The sequence below is a fragment of the Neopsephotus bourkii genome, unplaced genomic scaffold (assembly GCF_033783945.1).
Source record: "Neopsephotus bourkii isolate Nb327-2 ecotype Australia unplaced genomic scaffold, CSIRO-AGI_Nbou_v1 NB_1600, whole genome shotgun sequence".
Taxonomy (NCBI): domain Eukaryota; kingdom Metazoa; phylum Chordata; class Aves; order Psittaciformes; family Psittacidae; genus Neopsephotus; species Neopsephotus bourkii.
This window is the reverse complement of record NW_026902076.1, coordinates 983,435-1,006,938: the sequence shown is the minus strand read 5'-3', so window position 1 is coordinate 1,006,938 and position 23,504 is coordinate 983,435. Positions and strand designations below refer to the sequence as shown.

The window sequence follows — 23,504 nt, the reverse complement described above, 5'->3', positions numbered from 1 at the left end:
AGGGGGGTGGATGCAAGAGGAGGAGGGAAATCAGCATCACACATTCAGAATTAAATGTTCCCACCAGAGGGAGTGAGTCATTTTTGAAGTAAGTTCAAAGCTGCAATATTTTTTTCCTACGCCTTCAATGCACATCCACAAACACGCAAATCTCCATCCTTTATTGGATGCAGGGTGAAACATAGTGATAAAGGATGAGGAAAGGCTGAGGTACTTAATGCCTTCTTTACCTCAGTCTTTAATAGTAAGAACAGTTATTCTCCAGGTGCCTATCCTCCTAAGCTGGAAGACAGGGATGGGGAGCAGAATGAAGTCCCTTTATTCCAAGAGGAAATGGTCAGCAACCTGCTACACCACTTAGACACACCAGTCTATAGGGCCAGATAGGATCCATGCAAAAGTACTAGGGGAGCTGGTGGAAGTGCTTACCAAGCCACTTTCCATCATTTATCAGGGATCCTGGCTATTGAGGGAGATCCCAGTTGACTGGCGGTTAGCAAATGTGATACACATTTTGCATCAGAAGGGGCCGGAAGGAGGATCTGGGGAACTACAGGCCTGCCAGTCTGACCTCAGCACTGGGGAAGACCACAGTCTTACAAGGAGTGGCTGAGGGAACTGAAGTTGTTTAGCCTGGAGAAAAGCAGTCTTAGGGGAAACCTTCTCACTTTCTACAACTACCTGACAGGAGGTTGTATCCAGGTAGGGTTGGTCTCCTCTCCCAAGTAACAAGCAATAGAACAAGAAGAAATGGCCTCAAGTGGCACCAGGGGAGGTCTAGACTGGATATTAGGAAACATTTATTCCCCAAAAGGGCTGTCAAGCATTGGAACAGGCTGCCCAGGGCAGTGGTGGGAGCCACCATACCTGGGGGTACTTAAAAGACGTGTAGATGTGGCACTTATGGACATGGTTTAGGGGTGGACTTGGCAGTGTTAGGATAACAGGGACCTGCTGGAGAGAGTCCAGCGCAGGGCAACTAAGATGATCAAGGGAGTGGAGCATCTCCCGTATGAGGAAAGACTGAGGGAGCTGGGTCTCTATAGTTTGGAGAAGAGGAGATTGAGGGGTGACCTTATTAGTGTTTTTAAAGGGGGAGTGTCACGAGGATGGAGCCAGGCTCTTCTCAGTGGCAAACATGAAGGACAAGGGGAATGGGTACAAATTGGACACAAGAGGTGGGTTTTTGGGTGGTGGTGGGGTGTGGTTTTTTGGGTGTGGGTTTGTGTTTTTGGTGTTTGTGGGGGGTTGGTGTGTTTTTGGGTTTTTTCGGATCTCTGATCTTAAAGGTCTTTTCCAACCTAAATGATTCTATGATTTTATGATTCTAAATAAATGTGCTTTCATCTCTTTTGCACAGGTGTTTGAATTGCCTGTGCTCTGCGCTCTAATGAAAGCTGCGATTTTCTCGTGATGCTAAATTAATGCCTAACCTAAAACAACTATCAAAGCCAGAACTGTGCTGTCATTTCAAAAATGCCCTGTAAAGATTTTTTCCTTCCTCTCCTTCCTGGATAGTGCAGAAATATAACATCATATAAAGTCAATATATATTAGACAGGCATTTTATGGCAAAAAAGTCACTCAACTTTTAAGACTAACAAGATATAATACAGTCGTGCATTGTGTTTTAACTCAAAGTAAAAAACAGAAATGAGTCTGAAGCAGTGTTTCATTTCATCTGATTTTAGCATTTAAAATGAATATAATTGCCTCAAGTTTTGTTTTGATTTTTCATTTCACAAAAGCCCATTCTTGTTATGATCCTTCTCCAACACAAGCATTATTCACCCTTCTTTCTCCCATTGGTATGTCTTGTAAATATCTAATTTATACTGCTTACTGCACTTTACTGATACATTAGTTGAAACATTAACTTCCAATAGAACTGAGTGGTGGGGGTAGGTTACATGCTTTCTATTTGCAAAATGAAAATTAGACCCCATTGATTTCTGTGGTCTCTCTCCAGTGTCAAGCATTGAGCATGACAATGGTGAAGAATCAATCTGAAAGGTGCTGAGTGCTCATTATTGTGCGTACCAATGAGGTTGCAGATCCTCAGCAAAACCATCAACTCCCATGGACCTTCAACACTTCTGCATCTTCAAGTGGACCTGCACAGACACAGTGATCAGTCCCTGTGGATACCAGTGAAGATTTCCACAACAAGATGGAAGGATAATTTAGAAATAAATGGGATGAAACATTTGGTAGGCTTTCCTTCAGGTGGACTATGTGATGAATTCACAACTATACACAGCAATGGAGGCAGAAAATTGTGTCAAAAAAATTACAACTACTTCTCTAGAGTGTATATATTTAAATGATTAGCCATCATACACGAGTGTTTCCCCGTCCAACCTCAGTTAGTAAATAATGTTAAGATAGAGTACATGCATCTTCCTCTTTTCCATAGCAAAATATAAAATCCACAGAATATCCTGTTGTCATTATCTACAAACACCAGTAGGATACTTCTACTTTTAGCTGATATATAAAACAGTGCTCTGGGGCTTACACAGATGTGGACAAACAACTTTAGGATGCTGAAATGACAAGAACCCTGGTGGCTGCACACAGAGAGGAAAACGAGCTCCTGCATTTCATGATACTGCAGACCTGCAGCGAGGCCACTAGAGGGCAATGACAGAAATCAGGTTTTTCTCCAGCCCTGTTAAATCCCCTGATTTTGCTCTGGACGTTTTTCTTATAATAACATCTCATGGGATAATGGGGAAATTTATTTCCTATGATTGTTGGCACATAAAATAGCCACCACGTATATATAATGGCAAGAAGAGTGGGATGAAAAATAATCATCCAAGATATAATTAGCTGATTGAGGTAAAAATAAAAAATACAGAAAGTAAAATGAGGGACATTAAATTTAAAGTGCACGTTTGTGTGTGTATGCGGAATAGGAGGAAGGATGCTACAAGCCTTCACCGCAATTTATAGCTCATCTTTTTTCAGATATTTTCTTTGGGTGTTTTAAGCTCCATAAAACTTTACCTTTTGGGCTGAAAGTTGTCAATGAATTGTATTTGCTGGAGACAATTAATTTGTCACATATTCTAGGATAACAGTTGGGAGTCCTTCAGCATGAAGAACCAATCAGTAAGCCCAAAGTTGCCTAATTATTCAACTTTTTAGAAGAATGCATTTTTCACACAAGCAGTGGATGGTTAGTATTGAATATTCTAAAAGAAGGAATAAGCACCGATTTCCTGCAGCACTTCAAAAGGGACAAGTAAGACAAGACACACAACACTGTGCCAATTTGTACTTGGTTAAAAACAAAAACAAACAAACAAAAATGAAATGACATTCAAATGGCAAGGAATATAATTAGTGCCAATCACCATGTTTTTGTAGAAAACAGGTCAAATATAAACCCAACATCTTTCTTTGATGAGATGACAAAGTTTAGCTGACAAAGGAAACTTTGTAGACACAATAGTTAATATTTTACATTTATTTAGTACCATATAACTGTTTTGATTAAAAATAAAGGAAGTGCTACATGGTATCAATACAGCAAATGATAACTGGATTGAGGTGGATTTTCACCAGAATCATTATGAAGCATAGTGATAAAGCCTTAGAAATAATTATAAAATTAGTGCTGGTAAAATTGGAAGATGACATAAAGGTCAGAGTTACAGCAAATGCTGATAATGGCAGGGTGCTCACCCTGCACATTTGAGATCATTGTGGCATAGTTAAACCTCAAATTCTGCAACTAGGAAGGTGAAATCCAAAAATTTTACAGCTAGGAACAAACAATACAGGAACATCTACAGAAATGTGTGCCCATGGAGTTTATTTGACCTTTATTTAGATCACTGATTAAATTAATTCTCTGATAGTCTATTCAGTTCTGGTATGCTTTTGTTGTTGTCGTTGTTTGCTTTTTTCCACATAAAAAAGAAAACTGATTTTCTTTTTTTTTTAAAAAAAGCTGATTTTAACAGACAAAAACTTCAAGAAATCTCAAAACTAAACTTAGAGAATCTTTCTGGTGAAAGTCACTGATATGAGAACATTGATGCATACAGCTATAATTTTGACTATACATCTTTCCCAATAAAAAATACTTAGTTGAATAACACTATTCTGCTGAAGAGATGGTGCATCCCTGGCTTTCACTGTCAGTCACCTGCTGTTACAAGTATATACCTTCACCTAGTTTAAGCTTTGGGCTATGGGTCTTCATTATGCCTTTTCCTACTAGCTTACAAAGTGCTTTTATGTGTAAAAGTTTTTCTTCTATGAACATCTTTAATACAGTTCCTTTAAAAATTGAAAAAGATGTGGTTTAACTGGCTCACCTAAAAATAACCAAAGCAAAGGAGAAAGGAGCAACCAGAATGGAAATACATTAACCTAAATAAGCCATAGGAAGCTGATTGCTTGGGGAAAGGTCAAAACCAAAAAATACAGAGTACTGGAGGCTGGGAGCACTGTGTCATTACCTTAGAGCAGCCTTCCAGTACCTAAAGGGGCAGACAAGAAACTTGGAGAGGGGCTTTTGACAAGGGCAAGTAGTGATAAGATTAGGGGGAATGGCTTTAAACTCAGTGAGGGGAGATTTAGACCAGACATTAGGAAGAAATACTTTTACTGTGAGTGCAAGTGGCACCCAGACAAGCTGTGGCTGCCCCATCCCTGGCAGTGCTCAAGGCCAGGTTGGACAGGGCTTGGAGCAACCTTGTCTAGTGGAAGGGGTCCCTGCCCATGGCAGGGGATTGCAACTAGATGAGGTTTAAGGTCCCTTCCAACACAAACCAATCCATGATTCTGTGATTTCTCAGTATTTGGTGACACTTTCTGCAGTGGCCCTGCAGAGCATACACCTACATGGTTCTGCAGAGGGAGGTACCTTAAGATGCTTTAGGCTGCAAAAGAGGGAATATATTTTGTCTACCTTGACATGCTGGGTAGTTAGATCTACTTTTAGACCTTGTGACTAAATGGCATGTAATAAAGGTCAGCTAGAAAAAACCACAAGTTTATTGTTGTCTGCAGGGATAAAGAGAAGACTTTTCAGACATACAGGCCTGAGGAAGAAAGTGAAAAATTTCAAGACCAAAATAAATGCAGAACTACGAAGAAAGGGATGTGGGGCAAGGTCAAATGATGGAAGATGCTGGAAAGCAAATTGGAAGGAAACAAACAACAAATTAAGGCTGAAATATACTTGGGAGTGGGAAAATGAAGTGAGAAAGGCAGAAAACCTGATTTTTCTACATCAGCTCAATGGAGAGCTGTAATGTGGGCTTTGCTTGATCTTCCTTGTCAGCAATGCATGGTGTGAATGCAGACATCTACCTTGCTGGTACTTCACCAGTTAGGCTCACAGGCAGCATAAGATGACAAAATTCCTAGCTACAGCACCAAGGAATAAATCAAAGTCATAGAAACAGAGACTCCTGAAGAGAAATTTTTGAACAATAGGGCTGAACTCACAAATATCCCATCCCTCCTTGTCCTCAGACAAACCCAAATATTTCAGCATAGGAGCATTCGTCCAGCAAGTTTTGTCCTTTTTGTTTCACAGCAGCTCTTAACAAAATATATTTTCATATTCTTATATGCCTGTGTACAAATGATTCATATATAGGCATAAGCCCATTGATACACAACTGAGAGAGTACTTACATTAGTATCTGTTGTAACTTCATGTTTTCCTGGGAATGACGGATATGCATTAACACAAAGAGAAATGTCCTGGCTTTTCCAAACTGGATCACTTTAATTTCCACAATCCTACAAAACTCCAGGACAAGACTGATAATACCATTGATGGTATTGCCCATCAATCAGAAAGCCCATTCTGACCTCCTGCAATCTAGCTCATACTGTAATCAGCATACATCCTGGATTGAAAAGAAAACAAGGCTAGTCTACAAGCAATCTGTAGAACTCAATAAAGGAGAAAAAGATCATGATGCAAAAAGATCACAAGATCAAAACAGACATGACAACGTTGCTGGCTAAAGCATGCTCTGATTTTTCTTTCCAGGAAATATTGACTTGTTTTCCCAAAAGCTGAGAGCTATAGTTGACTAAGTGTCATACTTCAAACAGAAAATATGACACAGAATTTTCTGACAATTCCTTGGGGAACAAAAATGCTTAAAATGAAAAACTCCTGGCCCAGATTTTTATCTCAATTGCATTACTGGAAATCCAAAGTAATTCCATTGATTCTAATGGTGGTGTTCTGGCTTTGCAGCTGTGCTGTTGATCTGCATTGTGTCCTGTGAGAAAATCTGGAGACTTACTTCAGCAAACATTAATATTAGATTCTATCTGATGCAACCGCATGAGGGTATGCCAACTGTCAACACATGATGTGGTACATCTGGTTATCAACTTGTTTGAACCCAAGTGAACACTTTTATATCCAAACCTAAGCAGCATATTATAGAAATGTGGAGTATCTATTGTTTCCATGTGTCACCTTTGTGGAGCTCGGAACTTCCTGAAGTGCCATTATGTTCTTATATTTGATTTGAAAAGCCATTTCAGACAAATTTTTGGCTTCATATTTTACAGTTGGATAAACAGTAGAAGGGTGTTCCATGAGTACTTCCCTGAATTCTGTCTCTGGCACATTTTTGTCACTGAGAAAACTTAGGGTTTGAATAGTGTTGGTTGAATCCAACAGCTTTGCATTAAGGATAAGCAAACTATGGATAGCAGAAGTAACGCTCGCAGACTTCACCATGCTCATTAAAAATGTATGTGTCATTTAAAAATGAAAAAACCCAGAAAAAAACCAAGAAACTTTTTGATTCATTTTTTTAATTTGAATGGAAACTATAAACCAAGCCAACCCCTCTCTCCTTCTTCAGATCAGTGTGGAGAGTCCCACTGTAAGCCTTATCTTTCAACACATTGCGAGACTCGATACATCTCAAGATGATTTTTGGTTTTGTCTTCCAGAAATTTTTGCTGAAGTCACTTTTAAGGGCTATGTTTAACCCAAAGAGAACAGGATCTGACCCAGAACAGCAACAGCTAATCATAACCATCTTCCTTTTCCCTTGGCCTTCTTGTAGACTATTTTATCATGTCCTCCCCATAACTAACCTCATTTAAACTAAGCTCCTTGAAAACTTCTTGAACAGAAGAGGAACATTTTTTACCATGAGAACAACCAGCCATTGCAATAATCTCCCCAGGGATGTGGTGGACTCCCCAACACTGGAAACTGTTAAGATTCAGCTGGACAGGGAGCACTCTGGGGTGCTGGGACTTCTAGACCCAGCTTTGCCAAGAAGGTCATGCTTTCCCAAGAAAGGTTGGACCAGATGATCCTTGAGGTCCCTTCCAACCTGAGATTCTGTGAATCACTCTGATTCTATAATTCCCTAAGAGAACTATATCCTGTTCCCTGTAAATCACTGTTCACTTAAACCATAATTATTAATATCCTTATCAAATTTATGCTCCTGACATTTAATATGCTTGTGAAACTTTTAAAGTGCCATAACAGATGCATAATCAAGATCAAGAAATTCAAAAGCCTGAGACAGAAGCTCCTCAGAATGATCCTGTATGCCACTGAACCATTTATGAACACATTTATAGGCTGATATAAAGGCATTTAGCTTTAGTGTGTTGCCTTACCACTGCTATGACTACGACGTATAGGAGACCTATGCCAGCTGGAGTGGCAGCTGGAGGCCAGGTCAGATAGTGTAGAACAACTCAAATGGCACTAGACTCCTGTAGGCAAGTCAGCTTAGCTCCTTATATCCTCATCTTTTGAATCAGCACGTGGATCTGCCCTGCAGATTGAGAATTCATCTGCCTAAGTGTATGAAAACTTGATGTCTAGTCAAATTTAGGATGTTTTTCCATTACTGGCAAGCTGAACAGAGCATGCAATATAAAGCAGGAAATGTTTTATTTACAACCCATTCTTGGAGTCAAATCTATTTGCTATTTACATTAGTTTACTGTAGGACAATTTCTAGCATTAGTTTAAAGGTCCAACATAAGCATTAGCTTGAAGCACCAGTTTCACATTCACAGTACAATAAAGAAAATGGCTTCTTTGCTGAACTCCATGGCCACCCAGATGAAAAAATTACTGTAAAACAGAAAGTATGGTTTCATAATGTTGTTCATAGTCCTAACTTCAAATGCATGATTAGCTATATTTGCAACAGTCAAAGGGCTAAGTGAAACACCCTGCCTTTGATCAAATGAACAGCATATATGCAGAATCAAAAGCTATAAAAAAATCTTGCTTTCTTCAGCATTGACAAAAACAAGCAACATGTGCTGTTGTTGCATCCAGGGGAACAGAAATAGCAAGCAATTGGTAGCATACTGCACTCTGCATAGGATGGTGTCATTTCTCCTTGACCTCAGTGAATTTTGAGAGGTGTCCTTAGTCCTCCTGTGCTCATTTCCATTTTCATAAGGACATACACATCCTGTACATTTCATAGTTTCAAAATCAAGACATCTCGATGGTGATACTAAGATGTTTTTCCACCCACAACATGAGGTAAGATTCTACAGCACAGAAACATGGGAAAAAAAAAAAAAAGCCAGATAAACAATGACTATAATATTGAGTAAACTCATGTCATATGTTGTGGCTGCAAAGAAAAACGTATGGCACTGACCATGCCTACCGTAACAGAATTCCCTACCAAAAAGGTAGAAAAAATAGACACAGTATGTACCACAAAACTTTATAAATGCATCATATAGACGCATTTTAGCCTAAATTCAACAAAGAAATTCAGTTCACGCCATTAGAACTTTTATCTTGTTGCCACTGTTCCCACAAAACCTCTTCATCCACAGCTGAATGCAGCTCTCTCTTTCTCAGGAGGAATGGACATAAAAAAGGTATCTCTGTAGCACAGATGAGTGATTACAAAACAAATAATGGCTTAGCTTATCAGATCAGATTTGCTTATTTTCATAAAAACTACCACCATCAATCAGGAATCAAGTAGCTACTATTCACATCAGAGGGAAGCAAGGATAATTCAATATGTAAAGCTCTGAAATAGACATAATTGGAAGGCGAGTAAGCAGGTGTTATTTTTTTATCAGCTCTATTGTATTGCTTTAATGACAACCTGCTTTTTAAAAGACCTATTTAACTTTCCCAGCCAAAAAACATGTGAAAAACTGTCTCCTAGCCAAAGAATGTTCTAAACTCACACAGCGATGCTTTACATCACATAAATGTAAATTCACTCCACAGGGCATTCCTTGATGCAATGGAAGACTCAAAACCATCAATCCTGTAGGTCTGTAAACAGCCTTTCCTCCAGCCTTGACAAATACAATCCTCACCACTTCATTTCCTTGCAGATTGCTGCTCCAAAGCTCACTGCACTGACCAGGAAACTCCAGCTTTTTAATCTCTTTTCTATGATATCAAATACGAAGCTCTTGATTTTGCAGCTGACAATTTTGTTAGGCTGTTCCCTCATCACCTCACAACTAGCTTATGAAACTTACACAGTACCTGTAAGGCTGCTGTGCTGCAGAGACTGCGGCATTTCCTTAAGGCCAGTACTGTGAGGTACTACTGTGGTGTGAAGTCAATCTCAAAGTTAATTCAGTGTGTTTCAAGATCTCCTGTGGCAAGTTCAGGATCAGGAGTGCTATCGTGTAACTGCAGCCACACTGAAAGCTGGCCATTGCAAATGAACGATGGCATTGTAAATCCACAACTGTGTAAAATAACACTGATCCCCATTTTTCCCCTGGTCATCCATGATTTATCATGCAACTGTTCAGGACTCTAACAGTTAAAAAAAACAACAAAACAAAACCCATCCCATACACCATTCCCCAAACCCATCACTGTAAAACACAGTAAAAGCCACATTTTTAATGTCTTTGTAAAAATCTCAATATTTCTATACTCCTGTGAGTTTCAGCCCTTATTAATCTCCCAGATTACAACCATGAATCAAATGACAGCAGTTCTCCCCATCAACTTCTCTTAGCTATAACAGATCAGGAGTTTATTACCTCCTCCCATCACCCAACACATCTGTCAAGACCTCAAGACTCATAATTATTCACGGAAAGACCCTTTAGTTGCTTTGTGGAAGGATCTTCTCCTGAGAAATATTTGCTTTCATAAAAAAGTTATACACCTGTGTTTTGCTCCCTCTGCATGGTGTACATTGTCAGTGCTGCCCTACATGAAGATGCAGAGATGTTGGCATTTTTTGCATACTACTTTAATATAAGCCAAACATAGAAAGGAGTTACTCTGTACATTCTTGCAGTCTGAAAACCTAATGTGTTAGTGCTTGACAAAAGAAATGCTTCAAATGATTCAGAAAATAAATAAATAAACAAACAAATGAATAAATATATACATACATACATACAAACTTTTTCCCACCCTGATTTCACTATTTGGATTATTGCCTAGATAATCCATTTGACAACCAAATGCAGCCTAGCAACTGTCTTGAAAATTGAGTAACCCCAGGTTCAACCGCACTACAATACTTCAGCTTCAGGCAAAACTGATGGAACAGCTCATTCGCAGTACTTTCACCAAGCCCTGGCCCTCACTGTATGTCTTTCTGATTACACTTAGATTGTGTTACAGTTTACTGGCAGCACTATAGTATTACAATATGTATTACCACTAGCCAACTCTGACTGTATGCATTCAGTTTCATCAAGAGCTAAAGACACATGGCTCGATGCATATTCATTGCTGCATTGCCATTTCTCAGCTGTTAAAACAGCTGCATGAATCAGCAGCAAGTTTCACAACTTAAAATAGATGTAACCCTGCAGGATACTTGGGCTCACTGTGCATTATGATTCCCACTCGTAGGCTGGTAGGAGCTAAGGACATAGTGCACTTAACTACAGTATTTCTCCACTCAAGCATAGCACTACCCTAAAGCTATAAGCTACATTAGTGTTTCAGTTTGGAGCAGAAGTGCGCTTTTGTAATAAATCTCCTATCCACTGGGACAGATGAACTCATTTTGATGGAGCTATACCAGAAATGCACCAGTGACTTCCACCTGCTAGTAGCATGTGTGCTTCTGAGGACCAAACTATAGCTACAGAAGGGTAAACCCTCTTCAAATGCACATAGTGTTTTCTGGATCTTCAGTACAAAAGGCTTTGTTCTGCAGATCTGCTCCTCTATGCCCACACTGATTCCTGCATGCAGACAGAGCTGAACATGGCTGGCTGACTACCACAGAGGAGCTAGCACTTTTGGCTAGCCTTTTTGGAGGAAGGAATTCATGATATAAACTTCGGGTTGGACAGTTTCTACACCCAAAGAAGAAAAATGTTTCCTTTAAGTTAACAGCTCTACCTGCCTATGAAAAGAAATCATCTGCGAATATGTATCTTCTGTTCAGAGGCCATTCTGAGCTCTCTTCCAGGTCCTCAGCTAAAAAATACCATCTAAGAGCACATGCAAAATTATCCAGTGAACAACCAAATAAACTGTGTTTTGGTTTTATTCATTTGCTATGCCAAGAAACTCTAGAATCACTCATACATATTGCAGTTATTGTGCTTCCAATATTTGTTAGTCCTTCCCCTATTTGGTGTATGCACCATTGCTTACCATGGAAAAATCTAGTGTTACACTATCCCCACATGTTTTTATCTGTCACCACATGCATAGATATGCATGTGCCATGGACAGAAGAGCTTGGTATTTATTTTAAATTACTGCAATGATAAGGAAAGTGATTGTTTTACATTAAAATAATATAATGTAAAACATTTCATATGAAAAGAGATTCCTGAACATGTTGTTTGTTCAGTATGTTTCTCATACAACCATGCTACTGCTACTGCAGTACCACAAATATTATGGTAGATATTGTTGTTAACAATACATAGAAACCACATATCCTGTAGGAATTTCAATACATATTTGTTGTGTTTCCTTACCTGGTGACACAGACCCTTCCTTCCCCCTACTTCAATGCAAAAACAAACTCTACATGTGATCACTTTCAGAGTTGTGCCTAATTATATAAATGTACTAATTATACACACTTTTCAAATGGTGATAGACTTCAAAGTAGGTAAATTTTAAATTGTGCCATTAAGGAAATCTATTTGATGATGGAAATTTCTGTAATATCATATTGCAATCTCCTACATCGTAATTTTGCTTTCAAGTCTGTATTAATTTAATGACAAAGAACAGCAGAGAATAATAGAGTTGGGAAAGCAAACTGAAAGCTGTGAGATTTACAATGTGATGTTGGTCAGCAGATGCTAACAGAAAGGAACAAAAACAATTTAGAAAAGGAATGGATCTAAGGTAAACAATGAGTAGAAAGAAGTTCTGCATTTTGAATATGAATACCAAACCTTCAGAAACCACTCAGTTAATAAACACCTGCCAGACTGACTTATCCCCATGTGTTCAGTTACTTACAAGAAAACATATATATATGTCACTGAACACTTAATTTACATGCACAGTTATCACACTGCTAAGCACGACTTGCAAATTAGTTAATGCAGTTCAGAGCATCTCTTTGCATGCAAAATAATGCCAACTGTATATATAAACCAACTCTAAAATCACACATAGCTCAGCCCACCAATGTCATACACACATTTAGGCAAACCAAACTACCGCACAAGACTTCAGCATGTGCACCTCCTTTTTGGACCTTGGTAGATGTTTCTGACTGATATAACCTCACTCTCAAAAAAACCCCATTTAATTCTAACATTAAATATACACCAAAACCCCATGTTCATTAACATAACACTTGAGGGAATTCATAGTATAAATGAATGTATGAAAGCTGATTTCTTTTAGCACTACTTAATAGTTACTCTCTGTAGATTTGATGTCCTAGGTGTGGAGGTTTTTTATATAAATTAAAAGAATTTATATATCTCTGCTCCAGAATCTGAATCTTGCATTGACAAGGCCACAAGGCAGATCAGACAGCAATTGCAATGCAGCAACGCTATAGGCCATTAATCCTTCTACCTTTGGTTAAACAATAGCTTATGTGGCAGGGAAGAGACAGAATCCATCTTCACTGAAAAACAGAACTGTGATCTTCTCTCACACAAATTCTAGTGTCAAAACAAATAGTCTTACTAAGGTGCTATCACATTTAACTGAATACATTTATGGAATGGCTTGATAGAAGCATCTTATAAGCAGCAAGTGGGTGATTCTGAGTTACCAAGATCAAATATTGATCAGGACTTTCCCCCATTGTTCAAGAACTCTTGGGTCTGAGAGTCTGGATACACCATTAAAAGTGAGGGGTCCAGATACACTTGAATAGCTTTAAGATCACAGATTTTCTCCTCTGGCACACCCACATAAAATTGTAAAAGAGATTAAAAATATCTCTGCACAAGTAACAATTTTTCTTCCTGCATAGCTATAAAATGACTCACACAGAAAAAAAAAATCTCATAGAAGTTGGAGTTTAAAGCAAATACGATGCAAGTTCAGTACTGGAATGAGGAGGTTCAATAGCAACACAAAGACAACGCACAGCACAAGAAGCGATTTTGTGATAATTGATGACATCTTTGACCTCTGCTCACATGTGAAGTGATTCCATGCCCTTCCCAATGTTACCTTTTGATATTCTTCCTTAGATCTCAAGGCAGCTTCCATCTGTTCAGGAGAAAATGTGTAGATGGCTGAGCGATACTGTGTGCCAACATCCCCACCTTGCCTCATTCCTGGGGAGAAAGAAAACACAGCACACCATAAGGATCACCCTCCCTACCTGACCAGGCTGCAGGCCTAAGTTCAACAGACCTAAATTTAGGATGTTCCATACACCTGGATTAGCACAGTTTCTTATGTGCATACTCAGTAGGTATTTTTAGGAAGTCCAAGTCTTTCCTTGGTTAAATAGTCCTGAAGAGATTCAACTCTGGTACCTCCTTTTAAATGACATGCAAATGAAATGTGAGCATTTCACATTTTGGTAAATCACACAGTAGTCAAATACAGATGTAAAACCTTAAATAATCAAGCTGCAGTTACTGTAATCAAGGTACTCTTAAATTATTTATTTTGAACCATGAAATGTTTACAAAAAATAAAAGTTTATTAAGTGCTTAAAAACTTTCTTGTGCTGGAGGAGTACCTCTTAATGGGAGAAAGGTTCGAAACACCCTTGGAGGTAATTAGCTATTCTTCTCTATTCACAAACCAAGACTGGTATGCATGTATTGTCAAGTTACCTCTGAAGTTACCCATTCTTAACAGCATCTCTTATGAAGCTCTCAAATCTGAGCTCCAAAGAGCACTCTGATAGAGAACTGTGCCAAGGAGAAGGTTTGATAAAGTCCGACTGAGTTAGTAATGTTATAGAGCGAGCAATGCCTAGGAACAGCAACTGTTTCACAATTTTTTTTTGAGTTTGGGAAAAGTAGAAAGCACAGAATGCATATATCTATCTAATTCTATTTGCGACCTACGTGTGGATAATGCAGATAGCAAAAGTATCTAATACTGTTTATACATTTATATGTGACATTTTGAAAACAAAACCCTAGTTATACATACCCGTAACTCCTTCAAATTATGCCATAAATGAGTAATTCTGGTAATCAGCCCCTTTAATGCTGATGTGTGCAAATCCCTTCAAAAGACTAGCTGCATGAAGTTGCTCATGTATGAATTTTCAAAATATGGGATGGCTACTACCTACAAAACTATAAAATAATGGGCCAAAGCAGAGAGAAGATTACTAACCCCTTAGGTGACTAGTTCAGGCATGGTTTGGCATTATGTTGTCCTAGGCAGCCACGCTGGCCAAAGGCACTGCTGTCTTTCAGCACTATCCACTCTCATTTCCCCAGGCAGCAATACTGCAAGCCAGCTCTGTTGTGGATCATTCCATAAAGTCAAAAACAGCCTTAGAGAGGAGCTTTAGCATTAAGAATGGTCTGGAGGTGCAGTTTTGCAATTGCTATTTCCCAGTTTCTGTCTTTCATACCTAGTTCCCAATTTTGCATTCAAAATGGCTTTCCTCTAATAAAAAACATTCAGTTTGAGTTTGTCTGGTGTTGCATATGGACTTGGATGAGTTAAAAAGCTGGAGGTTCTGAAGCAGACTCAGACAAGCAGACTCTTCTCAAATGCCTGCAACCCAAGACAAATTGGAAATCATCAGGATCTGTCTTTTGACTGCCAGCCCCTTTGAAGATTGCCATCAACTCTCAGGTCTGTAGAGATGAAATGGAAAAAAACCTGTACACCCTGATGCTCTCCTAGCAAAAGGCAGAGGGTAGAGAAAGAGCCTGTGATACTGGAGGGAAAAGATGCTACCAACATAATACTACTCATTAAAACATGATAACTTTTATCCCTCGTGCACTTTCCAAGGAAACAGACAACTGGTTTTAAGGATAGTACAATAAACAAAATCTGGCTGAAACAGGTATGAACTAAAAGATGCAGAAAAATATTTTAAAATATGCATCTGGACAAAAATTCTATTCAGTGACCAACAGTATACACCAGAGATGTGATTCCAAAAAAAAGTTATCTGATGATTTAGTTTACTTTTTAACTGCTAAAGTGTTCCATTATTACACACAAGAACAACTTCCTTCTTCATCAATACTTAATAGTGTGGTCTGCAAGGCAAAGAATATTTTGCTCATTTCTCTGCAAGTATTTTAGAGTAGTAGGGAGCCAGTGTGAATGAATACAGGCCAGTAAAGCATTAGTTTTGCCAAGATATGTTAATGCTGATTGATGTTTGAGCTTAAGAATTAGTATTCAACAAATCTATTTATTGCTTAACAAACTACTTAACAACCAACTAAGGAGTTGATTACAAAAATCTCCATAAATGGAGGATCACTATGTAGCATACCAGCTTCGAGCAAGCATTTCAAGAGTGTGAGTTTAGCATAAACTTATGTGTATGGTGCTCTGAGTGAGAAGATAATCAAGATTACTTAATATATGCACATGCCACCATTGCATAGCAATAGGGAAGTGGTCAGCTTAATTTACTGAAGAAAAGTTTAAGAGGAGAGCTGACTGATTTACAAATACGGATATGGCATAGAGAAACACCCTGAGAAATAAGGCTCTTAAGTTTTGCAAATGTCGCCTGACTATGTAGGCCAGTTTGAAGTCAAAATATACAAAATCCAGATGGGAAATAAGGCAACATTCAAATAGCAAAGAGCATTTATCAGCGGAACAATGCACATAAAGCCATATCCCTTTCCTGAGGGCTTCACATTAAGGATATACATTTTCCATAAGGATATACCAAAGCTCAAGAAACTGTACAAGGTCAGTGATACAATTATGAAGTTAAGGAGGAGGTCGAACTGTGCAATAGTAACAGCTCCTCCTAGAACTCAAGTGTCAGTTTGCACTGTTAAATCATCCACTAGCTATGAAAAAGACGGAACAGGTTTTCAAATTATTACCCCAAAGTGTAGCTTTAATATGATCAGTCATCTAAGCTAAAATGTCATTCATTTTTCCATGTTACTTAAATCAATTTGTACCTAAATGTCCCACAATCAGAGCTAATACATTATCTAAAGCACAAAGACTACGAGATAATAAAGTAAGTTCCATGCATATAGACATAATCAGTTACTACTGTTGCTGTTGTTATTTGTAATACACCTCACATGTACAAACCTACTTCTCAAGGGTCCATCACTGATTTTTTAAAACCCTCTGGCAAGTCTTACTTGTTGAGATTCACTAACTTAATGAGTAGCAAACAAGGCAAGATATTCAATTTACTAAATAACTGTGGCAGGATGATTGAGCTTAACAATCTTGTCTTTGAAAAAATAAAGTCTACTGAATAAAAAATTATCTCCGCTTGGCTATCTAAAAAATCCACAATGTCATCTGCACTTAAATTTCCTTCCTTTTCTGAAATGACTTTCTTATTTTGTCTATCTCCATTCTGTCTCTCTCCATTAACATTAGTCATATACATTAGGCTTCAGATAAGAAAGAGAAAATGTAAGTAATTAATTTAATAAAGATGCTAAACATATGTGAAGATACTTGGTACTGCTAAATCAAAACACATTCTTACAGGTGATTGATACCATTGATTCTAACTGCACTGGATGCACATTAGACTATGAAAGTCTTCTGAGACATCTTTGGTTCATCTGAATCATGGAATGGTTTCCCAGTGCCAATCAGAATCTCTGTAATTACAACCAGGCAGAGTTTAAATGGCTACCCAACATCCTTGCTGTGATGCAAACACAGCCAAAGCCTGGGTGATTTACTTGATTTTTACTGGTGAAGAAGGTTTAGAGCAGAGATAAGCCCTTGACCTTCACATCAGGTCCTCCAGGATTCCAACACTAGAATCCTCTTGGCCAGCTCAGGGTTTTCAAGGTCACCTCATCTGGGTGTACTTTCCAAATGTCAATGGTACAAGACAGTAACCAGCAAAAAGGCAAATATCCACCTCCCTGAGCAGGTGATCAGAAGCACATCCAACAGTTGCAGGAACAAATATACCCTGGAGTCAAAAGGCTGGCACTTGCTGTTGATGCCCGAGACAAAGAAAAGTGGCTGTTATACTGAGAATGGCCATAAAATCTTTTGTCAAAGAGATATTTAGATAGAGAAGCTGATTTTGTAAGTGATAGAAAAGCACAGAATTTGCAGCCCTCTAGCAAAAAACAAAAATATGTGGTTTTGGATGCAGCTGCACAGTGCCAGAGTATAAGCCCAAAGCCTGTGTGAGAACTGGACAGTCCTCATAAGCTCTTGTCTCTGGAAAACCAGTGAGAATGAGGGCATCTGGAGCTCTGAATGTCTTTAGATCTTGGGCATGGATCATATTTATGAATTTCACTTTGGCTGACCAAAGCTGACCACTCTGGAGGACATAAAATTTCCTCACTGTGCAAGCAAACAGAACACCAATTAATCAAAATATGCCCTCAAGAGCTGAGTGCTTGCTCTGACTTACATGAAACAAAAATTCGTGTCCACAGGAAGGTAGATGGAGAGAACAGGGAGCTGTGATGTTCTCCCAGATACTGCAAAAAGGAACAATTGCCAGGTGGAGATGGCCATGCAACCTAGCATACTGCCATTGGATAAACTGTTATTGATAACAATCAAACAAATGGCTCTAAAAAGCTCTCTAACCTCTTCGATATCTTCTAATGCACCTGAGTAGGAATGACTTCATTTTGGTCTCCCACATATTTTGTTCGTGTTTCGTTGGCATCAAAATAGTAAATACTGGTTCCCCCTTGATCTGAAAGACTAGAATAGATTAAATCATCCTGGTTCTATTCAGCTAGTCAATACTTTTTCCTTCATAGTTTCTATACCTTGTCAAAACTAGAGTGTATTATTGGCAGGGGCAAAGAGTTCCCCCTTTAAAGCAATTACACAGCTATTACATTACAATTTGGGTTTCTGTTGAGATGCATCATAAGGTGGGTCGTTGTCCTTCCTGTCTAACTCCAGAGTATCTTGAGGTCAATAAGAAATAGGAATATCCGCAGCATTAATAAAACCACAGATTTTTCAGAACTATGCTGGTTTTATTTTTTGCTTTAGAAATTGCAAACAACCAGATTTGTTTCAAAACAGTGATTGTTTAATGTATTACTTACAGAAGGCTAAAGCAAAATATACTTTATGTATTTTAGTGGCTAAATCAAGGATTTCTTTTGAAGACTCAACCCTCTAATGACTTGAAAGTAATACTTATACAACACTCCTTATCTTCTCCCCATTTTAAAATAATGAAAAAATGTAATGGCATCATTTGTCAACCTTGCTATTCTCACAGGATCCAAAGCATAATGGAGATAAATGACTAAGGTCTGTTAGACTCTTCTGTGTCACCCAGTGAAATTTTAAAGGGCAGCTCAAAGCTCTTATTTTTATCATAATTTTTTCTGTGATTTATAGACTTTTCTGCAGCTGTCACTTATTTTCTTATTCCTGCAGAAACCTGATACACTGATCGGTCATTTTCTTTTCCCCAATCAATCCTTGCTGAGTTAAGACTAATAAAACTCCTTCTTCCAGCTCATCATATAATTATTTAGTAAAAATCAATTGCACCATGTCACCCTGGCTTGATGTCATCACTCACTGTAATGATTACATCTATACAGCTTAAAAGTTGCCAAGGGAAAGTAAAACTCTTTATAGCATATGATTAAAAGAGAAAAATGTTAATAGAAGAGAAGTTAGTTACAGTGCTGTGGATTGAGAGTTCTTGATGAGTTTCAAGGTGCCAGGCAGCAGGAAGGATAAATGAAAAATAAAAATGTATCTTCAGAAGGTTACAATACATGAATGAGCTTGTACATATTAAAGAAAACTTTTGTACTGTCAATAGAACAAAAGGTTTACAAACCTTTCAATATACTTGGGTTTCAGTGTCAAGGAGGAAACTATACTTTTGGTCTTGCCTCTTTGGTCATCATAAAAAAACAAAAGTACTACATTACCTAGCGAGGCGCTGGAACAAAATGCCCAAGGAAGTTGTAAATACTCCATCCTTGGAAGTGTTCAAGGCCAGGCTGGATGGGGCTTCAAGTGGAAGGTGTCCCTGCCTGTTGCAGGGGGTTGGAACTGGATGCACTTTGAAGGTCCCTTCAAATTTAAACCCTTCTGTGATTCACCATCACCACATCATACTAAACTAGCATGGTCCACCCTAGCATCTGCTGGTAAAAGTCATCCAAGAACTAGAAGCTAACAAGAGAAATGCACTCCAGTGATTCTTTACCTCCTTCTTTCAGCTGGAATAAATCTCTCCTGCCCCAGTACATACACCAAAAACATTTCCTGAGCTTTGCTCTCTACAATTTTGGCAGCCTGCTTGTATTTAATATGAAATAAAGGGGCAACTTTCAGAATGCATAACTCTGCAGTGGTAGGTTTTAAGTTCAATCCAGCAAAACGCCCACAACTTTTTCTGCTTCCAAGTTTTGTCTTGTGCTTGTCCACATGCTAGTTTGTTGTTTTGGTTGCTTTCTTCCAGTAAAAAAGAAACACAAGCACCACATATATATCAAGTTGGTTAAAAACTATAGCTTTTGTGTTTGCTGTTCAGAGACATTTCTGTATAGTATAGCAGGGACTGTCACTGAAGCTGTGGTGGTACACCAGCATAGGCTCCATCTCTGATCAATTATCTTTGCTTTTTATTAGCATTATTACGATTCAGAGTTATAAAATGCATCACATTGCTTCTCAAGATAGTTCAAATATTTTCGAAAACTAGAAAGTCCAAATGAAGACTTTTTAAAGTCTTTTAAATTTAAAAGAAGAGTTCTTGGGATGGGAATGAAATCTTTTAACAATATTTATCAGTGCAGATGGAACTAAGCTTCCAGGTTTAGGAAACTAAAAGTTGACCAAACACGGGTGTTAACTGGGGTGAGTCAACTGTGTTGACTACATTTTTACTGACAATCATGGGAGCCAAGACCCTCCAAACTACAGAAGAGTCTAAATTCAAGTGACTATCTCAGTCTTTATCCATCATTGCCAATGATGGCTACAGCTATCTCAGTCAATGAGCCATCATTGACTCTTTTCTATATTGACTAGGTGTGTTGTGATGCTTACAAAAAGCTGGACAACTACTGATCATGTGTGAAAATATAATTAAGGAATACAGAACTCAGATCAGGTACTACATAGAGCTCAAATATGGAATCACACAGATTTGCTGTTGTTTTATGTGTCTTCTAATTTCTCTTCATTTATTTGTTGCTCACTAGTGCCTTGCCTAAATTTAGGCATGTGTTAGCACTGTGAATCTAAACCTACTATGAACCACCAGGTGTTACTGCAATAGTAATAAAAATAATCAGTGATAATAAAAATAATGGTGTTGTCATTCGCTTTTATCAGCAGACAAGCTCACAGGCCACTGCTCTCTCAAAACACAGACAAGTACGTTCATATAAATATGCAAGAGAAAATTGCAGGCAGAGAAAAACAGTCATTCACTGAAAATATTGTTGTTTAGAAGAGAGTCAGTTTTGACCTCTTGTACCTAATTATACACGAAAACAAAGATTAAAAGCCTACTAATAATCACCATAAACTATGATTAATGATGCCATGCTTCAGCGCCTCAGATTTCTAGACCAAAGTACAAGGAAATTCACTAGTGGGTTATTTAAAGAAGAAAAGAATGGTTCAAATTACTTTGGTTTGACTTTGTCTATTGCTTACCTTGTATAAAAATCAGGAACAGTCCATCAAAAAATCCTGCAGAAAAAGACCTTCTAAGACTGCTCTTTTCTAGTTCTATAAACAACAAAAATCTAAATGTGGTTATTCACACTACATACCTATTGACTTCAGGGATATTTGAAAGCTACTGAAGACAGTCCTAAGCATTGAGAAGTCCAAATTTTCCCTCAGAAGTTACAAATTAACAAGCCTGAATTAAAATGAAGACTCCCTCCTTCACCACCCCCCCCCTCCTCTGCTGTTACAAACGCATCTATGCTGTAATTATGATATAATCCAGAAATCATCCTGAGGAAGGCTGTAATACGTTTTCCAAAGTTGTTCTTACAGGTATTAGGAAAAAAAGGAATCATAGAATCACAGAATGGTTTGGATTGAAGGGGAATTTAAAGCTTATCTAGTCCACCTTCCCTGCCATGACCAGGGACAACTTCAACTACATCAGGCTGCTCAAAGCCCCATCAAGCTGACTTTTAATGTTTCCAGTGACAGGGTATCTACCACCTCTTTGGGCAACCTGTACCAGTGCCTCACCACTCTCATCATAAACAGTTTCTTTCTTATATCTAGTCTAAATCTACCCTCCCTTCAGGTGAGCGGTGGGTTCATGTTGCCCACAGTACAAGAGTCACAGTGTCATCTAAAGTGGCAGAAAAGATTGATGCCATGACTTTTTTCATCTTCAAGGAACCATTTTATTACTGACTGCAACAATACTGAAAGATAAAGTTAATTTTAGGTGGTTCTGGGGAACTGTTTTAAGACATCATTATAAAATAAATAGGCTAAAAGTAGTTTAAAGATAAGAAGAAATCAAGAGCCCAGAAGGACTTTTGCCCTTGAGCCAGAATTGATTCAGCACCACTTGGTTCATAATGCAAACTATTCAGCCATCTCAGCAACCATTGCACCCTCTAATAATCCCCTTCATTAAAAAAGATGCAGAATCAAATCTCTGCTTTTTACTGTGATATGGAAAACCAACATCTCCTAAACTAGAAATATAGGTCAGAAAAAGTCTATTCTAATTTGTATGGTTAAGAAGAGTTTAATAGAAGGTCTCTAATAATAGAGACCTAATAAATTAGGTCATGACAGCTAAAATTCCTGGGGATGCAAAGCAGCCTAACATTATATATTTATTTTTAATGCATATTTACTTTTAGAGAAAGGATAAAAAATAGGAACAACATAACATTAAGCATTTAACGTCATGAAAGAAATGAAGTTGCATTCTCAAAGTGCAATACTGGTTAAGTGTCATTGGCAAAGACCACCTGCCACTTTGCAAGAAATGTAGACTGCAAGTGTTTATGAGGTGATGATGGGCAAAGGACCACTAAACTGGTTGTTGGTGGGATGGGTAGACATCAGTCAGCTATATCCCACCACTGATATTCCATTGGAAATAGCAGGAATCAGAACCTGAAGGCAAGAGAAGACATTGTCTCCTATCAAGCAACTCGGATCATAGTTCTATTGTTGAGTATTCAGTCCTGCATGAATACATTTATCTTTATTGTGTCTCAGCATATCGATTTCCATGGCTTTTTTAATTTATCAACACAGAGCTGTGTTTTATTCGTTTCCTCCAAGAGCCTCCTAGCAGTATCTTTACCACAGATTTAATTAGCATCCTCTCCGCTATATCCTCCAAGTCATTAATGAAAATATTGAAGAGTATTGGACCAAGAATGGCTCCCTAAGGGGCTGGTAATTCTATTTTGAATATATTTAATATATCTGGGGACAATAGATTTTGTATTTCTACCGTGTTTTGTTACACCTTGTAATAATGCTGAAACCATCAGGACTCTTAATAACATTTGAAATACAAGACAAAGGTGCTCTGTGCTTTAATCTGAGACATGCAAATTTCATTCAAATTATGAAGGGAAGAGAGCTACAGAAATGTAAAGAAAAAAATATCAAAAAATGGTTCTATCTTACATGAAGAGATTACTTTTTTCCCTTTAAACTTTAAATGAAGTTACAAGCCTGTACAGAATACATAATGCTGATTTAGGGTCGCTTTAGTGTTTTTTATGTGTACAGCTGTTCTTCCAGTGGTATAAGTAGACACATCTGCTCATTAGCAATACAATGTCATTTCTAGTGTCTAATTTTAATTATTTGCAGATGATAGATTCCATATGCAATGCCTAAAAAAAGTACAGTCCTTCAAAACTGTTGAGAAATAAATATACCCTCTGTAACTAAAATGGGTCAGCACAATGAAAAACAGATATTAATCTGGAGAATT

General features: G+C 38.1%; 1 protein-coding gene across 1 annotated transcript in view; it reads right to left on the bottom strand.

Annotated features, from left to right (window-relative positions):
- MSRA (methionine sulfoxide reductase A) overlaps nt 1-23,504 on the bottom strand; it is a 282,899-nt gene that overhangs the window by 83,324 nt on the left and 176,071 nt on the right. Inside the window, exon 5 of the mRNA XM_061372202.1 lies at nt 13,613-13,719. Within this exon, the coding sequence (XP_061228186.1) occupies nt 13,613-13,719 (107 nt within the window). The remainder of the gene's footprint in view (nt 1-13,612; nt 13,720-23,504) is intronic.